The following is a 12,931-nucleotide window of genomic DNA, read 5'->3' as shown; positions in this document are numbered from 1 at the left end:
GCAGGACTCCCCCACAGATTCGAGGTACATTTCGAGCCCTATTGTTTCTGCCCAATCATGTTCGATTCGAGCTGATGGTAGTATAGATTCAACTGCTGCCACTAATCAGCGAAGGCCGGAACGACGCGCTCGTCGCGATGCCCGGAGCTCTCGGGAGCCAGGGCTGCCATCGCCTCTGTGCTTCGCACCCGGCAGAGGCACAGGGGCTCCTGATTTAGCGGCTGGCAGCGCAGGGCCCCCGCTGGATTTGGCCGGTGGCGATGGCGGCGGCGGCGGCGGCGGCGGGGATGATGGTGATGCGCCCTGCTTTCCTGTTGCGTCGTAAGTAAGAGTCGTATGGATAACCTCCAAGCGGCTGGCTGTAGTTTGACGGGAGAGGCAACTTACCACCCGTCTTCTTGCCTGGGGCACAGCTGTCTGTGCCTTTTCCCCCTCGCCTTTGCCTTTGCCTGTTGGGGGAGGCGAGCTGAGGGTACCATTTCCGGGGCCGCCCTTGCCGACCGGAGCCGGACTCCCTGACTTCCCTTGTAGACCGCCATCGGGAGCTTTCCCAGCAGCGCCTGTGCCCTTGCCCTTGTTCTGGTTCTGGTTCTGGCCATTGCAGTCAGGGGCATCACCTGCACCCTTGGCACCCCCTGACTTGCCCGCTGGCTTAGCGCCAGCTGTATTGCCTCCGCCGCTTTTGGCCGGAGGAGTGCTGCCCGTGCCTTTGCCACCAGGCTTTTCGTCGCCCGTGCCGCCCCCTTGGCCTTGTCCTTTAGTAGGGGGTGCGGGAGGGGCGGCACCGCTGCCTTCCCCTGTAGCCTTGCCAGCACCTTTCCCGCCCCCTTTTCCTTTGCCAGGAGGGGGCCTGTTGCAGTGCCGTTTCTGATGTGGTACCAGTTAGATTAGAGGAGAGACGAACATCATGAGGAGGGTCTAAGAAAGAGCAGGGAATGTACTGCGATAGAGCGTACTCACCCATTTGCTTTGCCCTTGGCCGGTGGAGGTGGTAGCGGGCTCCCTGAAGGAGGAGGCTGCGGTGGTCCGTCTGTATTATCACCTGCGGCACGAAGAGACAGCGATGGGGAGTTGACGACAGTTCGGAAATCTGAGAACGCGACCGAACTTGCCAGGCCGGAGGCCAGCAGCAGAGTGAGAGTCGATGAGTGCATGATAACGCACGTTAGCTTCAGGGCTCAGCTATAGCAGTAATATTGGTCGAGAGCTTGATTGACTGCTTTCAGTCGGATTCGGGATTCAATGAAGGGGTAAAAGGCCAGATCAAGTAACGGATGAGGGTGAAAGTCGAATTTCTCTTCATTCACCTCCACGAGGGAAACATATATAGCCATATATTAGGATATAGTCTAATGATGGTGGAAATCTCCATCCTGTGCAGCTGAGGCTTCGATCAAGGTCCATCGCGACGAGTCTCTCACCCGTGATCTTCAGGTGCTACACCGACTATAACAGGATTGTGATCATTTAGAAGATCCATGCCAGGCGTCGGCTCCTGTTCCCGTATAGATGACACTATTTGACGAGATAGTGAAGTCATTGACGAGAATATGTGCTGATGCCCATCCAGAAAACACGCACTTGAGTTGTCGCGCAATAACTAGGAAGCTTGGGGATGCCGACGAGCGGTGTTTCACTCTTGGCATCGCGCCTTGTTATATGTCTGGAGGCTATGAATGCGGTCCCTGAAGACGACGGTCTCAAGCTGACGGTCATCGAGCCAGAGTATCGGGAACCTCATCCGTTCTTAAGATCCATGGCACGGTAAGTTAGATACCCTGCCAACCTCACGCTCAACATCATTCGTAGAACCCCCGTGGCTCGCAGTCAAGCATCTTCCCTTTATTTGGGCCGGAAAATACCGCTTCGCCTTTACACATGGTTCAAATCGCCAGTGTTGGGTGTGTGCGCACGTGTGGATTGTGGAACATCCAAACAACAGCAATAACATCAGACGTGATATCCCTGGCGCCCGGTATGACGTATTGTCTCATCTCTATCGATATCCTTCTCTGAACTCTACGTCACTTCGTGGGATTGTGCAGTTACATGGTATGCACCGCAAGGTGGGAAACCCGTACACAAGGCTATTTTATTAGCCGATGGTCAGAAAGGAACCTGAATATGACATACCATATAGGATACTGGCGTGATTATACAATGCTATTCCTGTCTCCTTGCTTTATGTTGCCTATACCAGTCAACCTCCGCTTAGGGCAATGATATGTCATGTATCAGGTACTCAGCAGAGCAACGTTGATTCGGGCCGAGAAAGGTTTCATTAAAGAAAGTTCTGACATGCAGCCTGAATGCAAGGTTACTTATCTGCATGCAAACCCGGCTGCTTTCGATATAAAGGATATGCGTCATTATTGAAATGCCGAACAAGACGACATCCCATAAGCACTAGATCTCGGTCGGGTCGGGTCGAACAGCCGACTTAGGAATCTTAGGAATTCGAATCGCATTGCGGCAGTTTCATCTTTGAGAACAATAAAACGACACCGCCTCTGCGAGTATGCAGCTAGCTATTATATAACCTACTATACCGATGTCGACAAAATGCCACACCCGTTGGCTCAGCCAGTCAGCTCGCCGATCCTCCTCTCGATTTCCGGCACCTGCCGAAGTAGAACATCGAGGTCTTCCTTCTCATCCTCTAGCTTCAGCCGCTTGTCGGCGTCGAGTTTTGTGAATACGTAGTTGCCCTGCCCATCAAACTGCAAGATCCTGCTGTGGTACTTCCACAGACTCCGACGATGGCTCACCGTCATGAGGGTGATCCCCAGCGCTTTCGCGTTATCGTACATGATCTTCTCCGTATCGAGCGTTACACTGCTGGTACATTCATCAAGAATGGCATATCGCGGCTTGTGGTAGAAGAGGCGGGCCATGGCTACACGCTGCTGCAGACCACCTGATAGCACATCGCGCCATTCCGCCTCAGCATCCCAGCCTTCTGGGTACAAGTCGACGAGATGTTCAAGGTTCAGGATCTTAAGAATGTCCAGGAGTTGCGCGTCCGTCACACCACGAGAACGCACCGCGCGTAAGCTGTCCGGGTAGGTGATTTGCTGACGCAAGCTTCCGCGGGACAGATATGGTCGTTGTGGGATATAGAAGATGTCCGAGAAGGGAGGCTTGTGTACAATGCCTCCATAAACCGGCCATAAGCCGCCGAGAATGCGGAAGAGACTGGATTTTCCACAGCCATTAGGGCCAACAACGAGCAAATGGTCTCCTTGGCGAAGGGTGAACGACAGGGCCTTCACTAGAACATCACCGTTGGGTGAGATGATGGGAACGTCGATGAACTGTATGTTCTTGCTTTCGACAACCTTGCCGCGGCCACGTAGCACAGCCTCATGCTCTGCAGTCCCGGAGCTGGAGACGAGCTTCTTCTCGAAGTGGCCTGCTTGAAGGTCGTCCATAACCTCGAGAAGCGAGGCCACACGTGATGTATAGCCTGCCAGCTCCATAACCTCTCGGTAAGAGAACATAATGCGGCCGAATGCGTCGGATGCACTCAACAACATTCGGCGATTCGTGACAAAAGTCTCCGTCCTGTCGCCCATGCTGACAACTCCGCCTGCAAGTTGACCAGGCAATTTGAAGAACACGGGGACACTGCATAGAAGCAGTCCTAGTGCACCCCAGAAATATTTGATGACAAAGTCTTCCATAACGCCATGGTAGAACCGTCGACGCAGAATGTAATTCACATGCTTGATAAGCGTGAAGTAGCCTTTGTCGAGGGTATCTTTCTCAGCTTCGTGCCCGTGGTACAATGCAACTTCCTCGCTGTGGTCGATAAGGCGGGAATGTTGGAATCGGAACTCTCCTTCTAGCCGGGCTTCGTCTGCTACGTATTTACCAAACGGTGGTGTGAGCGCGCGCATAACGCCCGCAGATAGCTGCACGAGTAGTGACATGAACACGACACCCTCCCCACCTACACTCTTTGACAATGACCATGTGTATATTGTCTAGCATATGTTAGCCATATTTATATGAGAACGGGAGGGCAGGCGTGACGTACCATATCCAGTATGGGCTTGGCCAAATTGCTGTATAGTTCAGCTAAGCTGTTAGAGAATTTGGCGACATCGACAGCGATCAGCTGATCTGGGTTCTTGATCCGGTCGTCCAGAGCAGAGATGCCGTAGAATGTCAACTGTGACAAGTATTTGTCGTGGATATGCTGAGTCAACCTCGTCCTGTACTTGAGCGAAAGCTCGGCCTGGTGGTACGAAAGCATCGAATTCGTAAACGTGGCAGGCATCGCAATCAGCATCCACCACATGATGCGTATCAAGAATTCCCGGCCGTTGCCTTTTACGAGCGCCTTGACGATCGCACCATCCATCTCCGCGACTTTCACACTGATCAAAGTCCGTATTACGAGGAAGAGACTGTGGCTGAGCAGCAGCCGTGTTTCTTTGGAATGCCAGCCAGGAATCACGATCTTCAGCAGCCGGAGAAGGGAGCGGAAGAACTCGCGATTGAGCTCGACCTTCTTCTTGGCCGTCACGTCTGGCCCTTCACTCGACGTTGTGCCCGATCGACGCTTCTCCGCCTCGCGGGCCGAAGCGGCCTTCTGCTCCGAGATGGCATGACGTACGCGGTTGATGAGGGCGAGGAGGAGGGTGAGATAGACGGCACGCGATATGCGCGTCCGGTTCTTGACGTATAGGGTGGTCAACTGCGCGACGATGCTCTTAAGCGACCGCTCGGGCAGCACCAGCTTCGACTGCACTGCCATGGCGGCGACAGTCACGTACGTGTCAATCCGATCTTGGGCGACGATGTGCGACGGTGTTTCCGGCGACGCCTAGCTAACCGAGGAATGGAGACGGAGGGAACATTTGTGTTCCACAGCCCACTGGAGAGGAAGCGAGCAGCAACAAGCGATTAGATTAAGCAAGAGAACGAAGGGACAATAAAGGTTGCGACTCCTCTGCAATAAACGACGTGGATGACAGGCAAGTGTGGTGAGCCTGTCGCCATGGACACTGAGGGTGAGATCCCTCGGCGATGGAACATGACGGTTGGTTGTCCGGGCCCGTTCACTGGCTGAGCGCTGCGCTGGGGGTGCTGGGCCTGGTGACGCTACGCAAACCCGCGGCATGTGATTGCCTTTGATTGCCAGCGCTTTCCCGTCCGTGTCTGGCCTGGCTGTCTGGGGAAGACTGGCAGAGAAGACCCGAGTTAAACTAGTTTAGGTTAGTCTTGGGTGTCAGCTCACTCTTACCCCAGGCTTTGGCCCATTTGCAGCCGGCGGAAATGTGGCTGATTGAAATGCACTGTAGGCAGTAGGCATAGGCTTAGTAGGCAGCAGGTGGCAAACTTGTGGCTCGTTCTAAACTCGTTCTCAACTTTCTCCAGCAAGGCACGAGGGTAGGAGGGGCCGTGACTGATTGACGGCGACCGCGGGGCTCACTCAGCCAGGCCAAAAATTTCCATAGTCGCCTCATGCTCTTCAACGAAACGAAACAACCCCCAACTAAGGCCACTACTACCAACTACGTTACCCTGCCATCTTGCAACCATGTCGGCCGACGAGGAAATCGCTGTCTACGACGAGGTCGAGATAGAAGACATGGAGTTCGACGCGGCGCAACAGATATACCACTACCCATGCCCATGCGGCGATCGTTTTCAGATCGCACTCGAAGATTTGCAGGATGAATCCAACGACATTGCCGTCTGTGGTAGTTGCAGTCTTATGATCCGTGTGATCTACGACAAGGTAAGCTTTGCTAGTGATAACGAACCATCGTTCATAAGGTATGCTTGATGTGTCCCAAAGCTAACAATACTATTTCACTCGTAGGATGATCTACCCAAGCCTGATCCGGACCCCCAAGCCCCCGAACAGCCCGTCGAGCAGGTTCCCGTGGCCGCTTGAGCCCACTCCGGACGACTACAATCAGACATTATACCGAAAAATATGCTACAACCTAAGGAGGCATTCGAGTCGAGCGTCAAGGACTCGCAGGAGAGTTATTCGTTACACAATGAGCGCAATTTGAGACATACCGATAAGCCGCATCAGTTTCAAAGAATTCTGCGTCACGCCCGGTTACGCCGCACGATCTAGGGTGTCAACGTATTGCACCTCTCATAAACAGAGGCAGCACGCCAAAGGCCTCGGCCACGAGGGACTACGGCCTCCCGACTTTCTGGGACACACTTGCCTCATGGCCCGGAAAAGCGCCCGAGTCAGCCCACAACTCGTGAATCGTCCTGGTCGCAGCAAATCGTCTCAGCATGCAACATGGGGTTTGCGTGCGACTCCGTGGGACATTCTTCGAATAATGAAAATTTCATTCACGAAGCCTTTGCTTGTGGAGCAATCAAATCCTAATACACCAGCCGTGAACGCCCATGAACAAATAATTGAGACATCGAGGTGCCCTCCTAGATGTACGCCTCCTGAATAGAAACCCTCCAATATATCCCGCCCTAAAAGGAAAAAAAACTCCATGCCTATGCAAGTGGGTATCTCATACTTCGTCGTCGTCTTGTGTCGCCCTAAAGCGCATATGCGCTTCCCTATAGCTCGCAACGTGGGAGTCCTACAACAAGCAAAGCCCTGCGACCCCAAAGACAATCAAGCTGAACATGGACTTGTCCAGAGCTGGCGCAGGCAGGTCGGCCGCGGCAGTAGATATCGTTTTCGAAGTATTTGTTGTGTTAACTTTGGTCGAAGGCATGGCCGACACGATATCTACAGAGTGAGCACATTAGGATGGGTCGCCAACAAGGATCAATGCGCGCTCTTGCTTACTATCAGTGGCGTTTGCGGATTCGGTATACGATATTGAAGTTGCAATGTCTCTGTAAGCTAGCTGGTGTTGTTGTGTAGATCCGACACTACATATCGCTGGGACCGCGCATGCCAGCAAAACGAGGCAATTTGATCGCATTCTGGTGATCGAGTTGTATGTCCGTCGCGAATTCCGACTGAGTACCGAGATGGTCGAGGTAAACCTTGGACGCTTGCGATTTCAGCCACGGACGGAGAATAATAAAAGGAGCTTTGCAGGACGGGGCAGGGCGAGGAGAGACAACTTTAACAGAGATACTGTGGGGGTATATTTGAAGTTCAACCCACAGCTAATGGGACGACATCATCGCCAACCCTTGCTGGACAGGGGACAGGAGGTTCTGTAACCTGAATTGACGGATCTTTGGCCAGACTCGAGCCAGCATCCCATAGATTAAATGGCCCCATACAAAAATCATGGAACATGCACGGCGTGGAAAAGAGCTTACTGGCTTCGCCAAGCTCCCTCCCTCCAGCCCTCCCACTTGGCTGCTTGTTGCTATCTTTGAACAGGGGCCGTTTCAACAAGGGCCGATACAAGCGTCAGCCAGTATCCACCGTCCCTTCTTGATCCCACCCGAATCGTGTCGGCTTGGCTTCTGGCTTTGCCCTTGCTGATGTGCCTACTGGTAGTACAGTAATAAATAGCACGCAAGCCGGCCACTATTGGCTATTTTCCACCTGCGGTTTGCGCGAGAAAGGGAAAAAAACACTGCTATACGGAGTAGCCCACACTATTAGTAGGAAAAGTCCCAAAATCGCCATGGTTTCGGGCTGAACCGTTCGAAGACTAGGGCTCTGCCTTTACTCTTACAGCACAAGCACAGCCAGACAGCGGACCGCACGCCTCCCTGCCTCCTGTGTCAAATTCTAACCATAAGCCATATACTACTACAATCAAGGCGCACAAGGCTGTGATCGACAGCAGCGCTACCCCCAGGCTAATGTAGCCAAGGCAACTCGTCGTAATGGGTTTGCGTTCGCACACATGTGGCAGTTCTGTCAACACTTGTATGGATGCTGCTGCATGCTGCTCAAAGACAGGCAGCCGAGTCGGCAAGGTTCAGAGGATACCCATCCCACTTGCATGCATGTCTCGGACTCGTTTGCTTTGCTTTCCTCCTACACAAGCCCATTAGTCTAGCTATCTATACGTACGTACTATTGCCATACTTTTGATAACTAGCGCCATGACTTCTCGTTTGTCCGTAGAGGGGGCGGCTTTGTCTTGCGCCATATCAGTATGTGAGACCTGCGCGGTTGACAGGATGCAACTCAATCATGATGGAACTGTCTGTTCTTGATAAGAAAAGCCTGGGTGCTGGGATATGTGTGTTTGGGTCATGCCGACCTGACCAGTGTCGTCATCGCGACAGGGAGTGGACTCTGCGCGGCTGTACGGCAGAGAACTGGCACTTGTCGGCTCTCAACCGATGCACGCAGTGTTCGAGGCAGTGGGAATTGGGGCATCACGGATAAGGAGGGCACTTTCGCTTTCAGGAGGAGCGTTTCAGTCTCCTTCGTCAGATCATATGCATCTTCTGACTTGATTATGTATCGGCGCCTCATTAGTAGAGTCGGGCGACCAATGTCGTTAGTGGGTTTTGCTGGCTACGTAAAGTGCCGAGTCATGGAAGCGAGTTGAACGATCGGTGGGCTTCGAGGCATCTTCATCTCCGCATGCAGCTCTCCTAGATAGCATACAACGTTGTATGTATATATGATGCTTAGAGTTGCATTGGATTCCCTTGGATGCTGTGCTAGAAGCCCCTACCTGCTTCCAGATATGCACTTAATTACGGTCACGAGGCGCGCGAGTTTGTGAGCGCTACGTCAAGATTACCAACACATGGAAAGGTTATCAATGATGATAGATGCACTGATGCTACACCAGCAAGTTCGGTGTACACGATCCGCAAGGACACAACCGACCGAAAAGAGGTCGCACGCAGTCGTTTACCTGGAACTATGTACTCCGTACTGCCGCCTCATGAGTCCGATAGAGTAAGGGTCTGTCGGCCTGGCCCCTTGAGTTCTTGCAAAAGGCGGTCTTGACATAGTTGTTACATAATTTGGGAATAATCCATCGCACCTTTTTACGTGTCGCGTGGGCTGCATGCACAATGCTCAGCAGATGGATGGATGCACAGAGCGAGAGAGAAAACGGGAGGGATGCGGACCGAGGATCATGAGCAGGTACTTCTCAGGGACATGGCGAACTACCAATAATCATAGCAGGTCCGACCAACTGACCAATGCTATGAAGCCTCTCACTCACAAATCGCGTCGCTAATCGGCAAAATGTATGGTGTACATTAGACACATGTGTTCGGTTCATGGTGGGAACCCCGCGTTGCGTTGGTCCATCCCGTATCCCCCTCCAGCTTTTCTCCCCTCGGTTCAATGGGCAATATGCGGGTGTGGGTGGTGGGTGGATTGATCCTTCAGTTCAGCATGCAACAAGTACATGGGCCATGGGGATGAATAGCCAGCCTGCGTCTGGCAAATGGCTGCAAAGGGCTTGTACCCAGCTTATACTCGTCTCTCGTAGGCTAGACGGCCAGCCCAGCCCATCAAGTGCCTTCTATTCGGCGGGTCTCTCGTCCCTGGCTACTCCAATTGCACAATTGCCTTGATTCCAGCAGTTAATACTAGGTTATTAAAAGCGACCTAACTCAAGAAGTATTTGCCCAGAGCAGCTGGCTGAGCTAAGAAGGTTCAACCGTAGCCGCGGGACTGACAAGGGATCCTTTGCGCCGCAAAATGGCTGCACCCTCCTCAACGTCTTTTCTTTCCTTTTGTCGCATTCACGATCTGGATATCTGGTCTCGTCTCTGTATATATTGGTAGACGGAGGGAATGCACGACGCTTCAGGGTGAATATCCGTCATTGCGGTGGTAAATCGCGCAGCTCGCCTGGCCTCCGCTTAAAAGGAAAAGAAAGGTGCAAGGAGACAAAAAAAAACACGACGAGCGCGCCGCCAGACCGAGAAAAAAGCTGTCCGTCGGAACTGAACCTCCACAGGCAGAGCAGCAAGACTGCTGCACCAAGCCGTGGCCTTCACTTCTATGACCCACGACCTACTGGCCCATTGCGTAACCCGAAGGTCCAATGGGAGCTTTCTGCCTTCGAGGCAACCGGAACGTCTGAAGCAGGAAAATCTGAGAGATGGAGGCAAATGGTAACAAGAGCCATGGCGCCGCCAAGGACGCGAAATCCGACAATACTGCTAACGGCAATCATGCTGCTACAAAGTCCAAGGATAGCACACCCATAAGCAGCACCACGCCAACCCATGGCCCTGAAGGTGCCAATAAGAGTCCGAGGAAAAGACGCAAGGTCAATCACGGTATGTTGTGCTCTGCTGCTAAATTCTCCGGCGGCCTTTGCATCCCCCTTCTCAGGCTGGGCTGGGTGCCTGAGGTCGTATCCCAACGTGGTCATGGGCTAATTTTGGCTCGCGTTCCTACAGCTTGTGTCTATTGCCGTCGATCTGTAAGTCCTCGAGCTGCTCTGAGAATCCTCACGACTGGGTCCACGTTTGCGTATATGCGTATGCGTGAACAGTCCACCCTGTTCTGTTCATGGTCGAGACCTGAACCCCCTGCCTGCCCGCTGCCGGAGACTTCATCCACTCTCCTGACCCATGTTGAAGCAGCTTACACATGGCTCTGCGCCTCATTTGCGTATTGAAGCTTTTCTGGTGTGACATATGGCTAACAATGCCGGCCTACTGGCCACCTAGCACATGACTTGCGATCTCGTATGTAAGATCTCATCCTGCGGCGTCAATGGCTGAGAACTGTCTGCATTGGCCTTGCACAAGAGGACGAAGGAAATAACTTACTAAAACCTACTGTCACATATAGGAGAGGCCTTGTACGAGATGCATTAAGCGAAACATAGGGCATCTATGCCACGACGAGCCGCGAGATCCGGACTCGAAGAAGTCCAAATCTGCTCATACCCAGGGTGCATCAGGACAAGACGAATCAGAAGGACAGCCGGATCTGGCGCGAAATTCGACAGACCAGAGCGCTTCTACTTCCATGGGTCCACCCTCCTACGAGAGCCCCGGGGCTCCTCAAGGCACCAAGGCAGGGTTCGGTGCAGGCGCACTGGGCCAGGCAAACCCCCTACAGCTTGTGTCACCAAATTCGCTTTCCAGGATGCAGGCCAATGCCTCTAGCAGCAGTATGAACCAATGTAGGTCCTGTAAAACCTTTATGAGCGTCTAAACCCGCAGGAAGCTGAGTATCGTGTAGTCGCCGGCTTTTCTGATGCCTGGTTGACCGCCCAAAACCAATTCCACGACATGCACAGCTATAACCCTCAGTACATGCTGGCCCCTGAGGTCACCCATGAATTCAATCTACTCAACGAGTTTCTCAACACCAGTCTGCTCGATGACAGCAGTACCTTGCCTGGAGACCCGAACCATCCCTTCAGAGACAACCAACCCGACATGGCAGGCTTTTTGGGCGGCCCCAACGCCATGCTGCCCCCAAGCGCGACGCACAATGGCTCGATGCTTCCGCCCAGCGCCGATCAAGGAAAACCCATGCCGAGGCCTACCAGTGTCGTCCCTGCCGACAAGACGCGGGAGTTTTACTTGCAGGCGGCGGATCCTTCTGGTAACGACACTCCTGAGGAGCGTATGCAGCGTGTTCTGAAGGCCAAGTATGATGCCGGTCTACTAAAACCCTTCAACTACATCATGGGGTATGCCCGCCTGGGCACATACATGGACAGCCACATTGCGCCAACGTCGAAGCAGAAGATCTTGCGGCAACTGAACCAATTTCGGCCCAAGTTCCGAGAGAAGATGCACAACCTCCACGATATGGAGCTGATCTACGTTGAGATGTGGTTTGAAAAGACCTTGTTGGAGTACGACCGAGTCTTTGCCGCCATGGCAGTACCGGCTTGCTGCTGGAGGAGGACAGGGGAGATCTTCAGGGGCAACAAAGAGATGGCCGAGCTGATCCACGTCCCGGTCGAGCAACTTCGCGATGTAGGTCATTTCCGACGCGACACACCCCATCTGTCCTCCGCATTCTGGCTAACTGTAGAACAGGGCAAGATATCTCTGCACCAGATCCTAACGGAGGAGTCACTCGTACGATATTGGGAAGAGTTCGGCACGATTGCCTTCGATCCTGCCCACGACACGCTTTTGACGGCCTGCGCCCTCAAAAGCCCGGATGATCGGTCCAAGGACCCCATTGTCAACTGCTGCTTTTCGTTTATGATACGCCGAGATGACTACAAGATGTAGGTTCACCGTTGTCTTGGTCGTGGCGCTCTGCTGCTCGTTCACATAGCTGACTGGCCGCTTTCCTCAGACCCTCACTGATCGTCGGAAATTTCCTCCCACACGACCCCTCTCATTGACGTAACCTACTGGTGCTCCAACAGTCTATAGAAGTCGAGCCTTTCAAGTTCTTGTGATAGAGGTGCAGGTGAAGGAGATGCCTCAGTGAAGATTCCTTATGGTTAGGTTACACCGACAATGGTTGTTGCTCAATTTTCGCATCATACTACGTACAGATCATGTATTTTGGGTTGTTATTTTACTAGAATATACCCTAGAGGGATGGTTGGGAGATACCCCTGCGACAAGCGCGTGGTGACTGGACACGATTAGTGTATTGAGCTCCTTCGCGATATATTAGTGCTAACGAGGTTGAATAGTCAACGGGCCTTTTCACGCCCTGGAGGTTAGATAGCCGGGCAGTTGTTCTGGAAGTACAAACATTGATCAAATTCAGATTGCCTAATAATACCCGACCGATTTCGGAACGGTCTTGCATGTATCATACACTAGAGAATTATATGTTGTAATTGCCCTCATAAAGGATGCCATTCTCACCATCCGGTCAACTGCGGAAGGTGCAAGTTAGCGACTTCCTAGGCCGCTGCCAGGGAAGGTGCGACCAAGAGGACCTACCTTGGGTGAAGCAATAATTCTCGGATCTGATTTCTGGTGGTAACCTTGGCGTATTCCACCATCCTTTCTTTGCAATTTGAAGGCTCTGCCCCAACTGTATAACAACCATTGGCCTTTGACCGCAACTCTGTTGGTTATTGAGACTGTTGTG

At 52.8% G+C, this 12,931-nt stretch overlaps 4 protein-coding genes across 4 annotated transcripts; 2 read left to right on the top strand and 2 right to left on the bottom strand.

Moving 5' to 3' along the window:
* Window positions 1–105: 105 nt before the first annotated feature.
* On the bottom strand, window positions 106–1,154 carry PG998_009464 (uncharacterized protein; the record flags this gene model as incomplete). The annotated part of the gene is made up of 2 exons (XM_066876280.1): window positions 106–850; window positions 961–1,154. The coding sequence occupies 2 exons, from the start codon at window positions 1,152–1,154 to the stop codon at window positions 106–108; spliced, it is 939 nt and encodes a 312-aa protein (XP_066728436.1).
* Window positions 1,155–2,579: 1,425 nt separating this feature from the next.
* Window positions 2,580–4,762, bottom strand: PG998_009463 (ATP-binding protein cassette subfamily D (ALD) member 2; the record flags this gene model as incomplete). Its single annotated transcript, XM_066876279.1, has 2 exons — window positions 2,580–3,986; window positions 4,040–4,762. 2 exons carry the CDS (start codon window positions 4,760–4,762, stop codon window positions 2,580–2,582), a joined length of 2,130 nt encoding a protein of 709 aa, XP_066728435.1.
* A 786-nt stretch (window positions 4,763–5,548) lies between these two features.
* On the top strand, window positions 5,549–5,908 carry PG998_009462 (uncharacterized protein; the record flags this gene model as incomplete). The annotated part of the gene is made up of 2 exons (XM_066876278.1): window positions 5,549–5,749; window positions 5,834–5,908. 2 exons carry the CDS (start codon window positions 5,549–5,551, stop codon window positions 5,906–5,908), a joined length of 276 nt encoding a protein of 91 aa, XP_066728434.1.
* A 4,090-nt stretch (window positions 5,909–9,998) lies between these two features.
* PG998_009461 (uncharacterized protein) lies at window positions 9,999–12,108 on the top strand (the record flags this gene model as incomplete). The annotated part of the gene is made up of 5 exons (XM_066876277.1): window positions 9,999–10,179; window positions 10,303–10,325; window positions 10,576–10,593; window positions 10,700–11,036; window positions 11,096–12,108. 5 exons carry the CDS (start codon window positions 9,999–10,001, stop codon window positions 12,106–12,108), a joined length of 1,572 nt encoding a protein of 523 aa, XP_066728433.1.
* Between the last annotated feature and the right edge of the window lie 823 nt (window positions 12,109–12,931).

This window comes from Apiospora kogelbergensis (assembly GCF_038363985.1).
Source record: "Apiospora kogelbergensis strain CBS 113332 chromosome Unknown utg000006l_segment0_segment0, whole genome shotgun sequence".
In the NCBI taxonomy this organism is placed as follows: Eukaryota; Fungi; Ascomycota; class Sordariomycetes; order Amphisphaeriales; family Apiosporaceae; genus Apiospora; species Apiospora kogelbergensis.
This window is presented reverse-complemented; position numbering and strand designations above follow the sequence as displayed.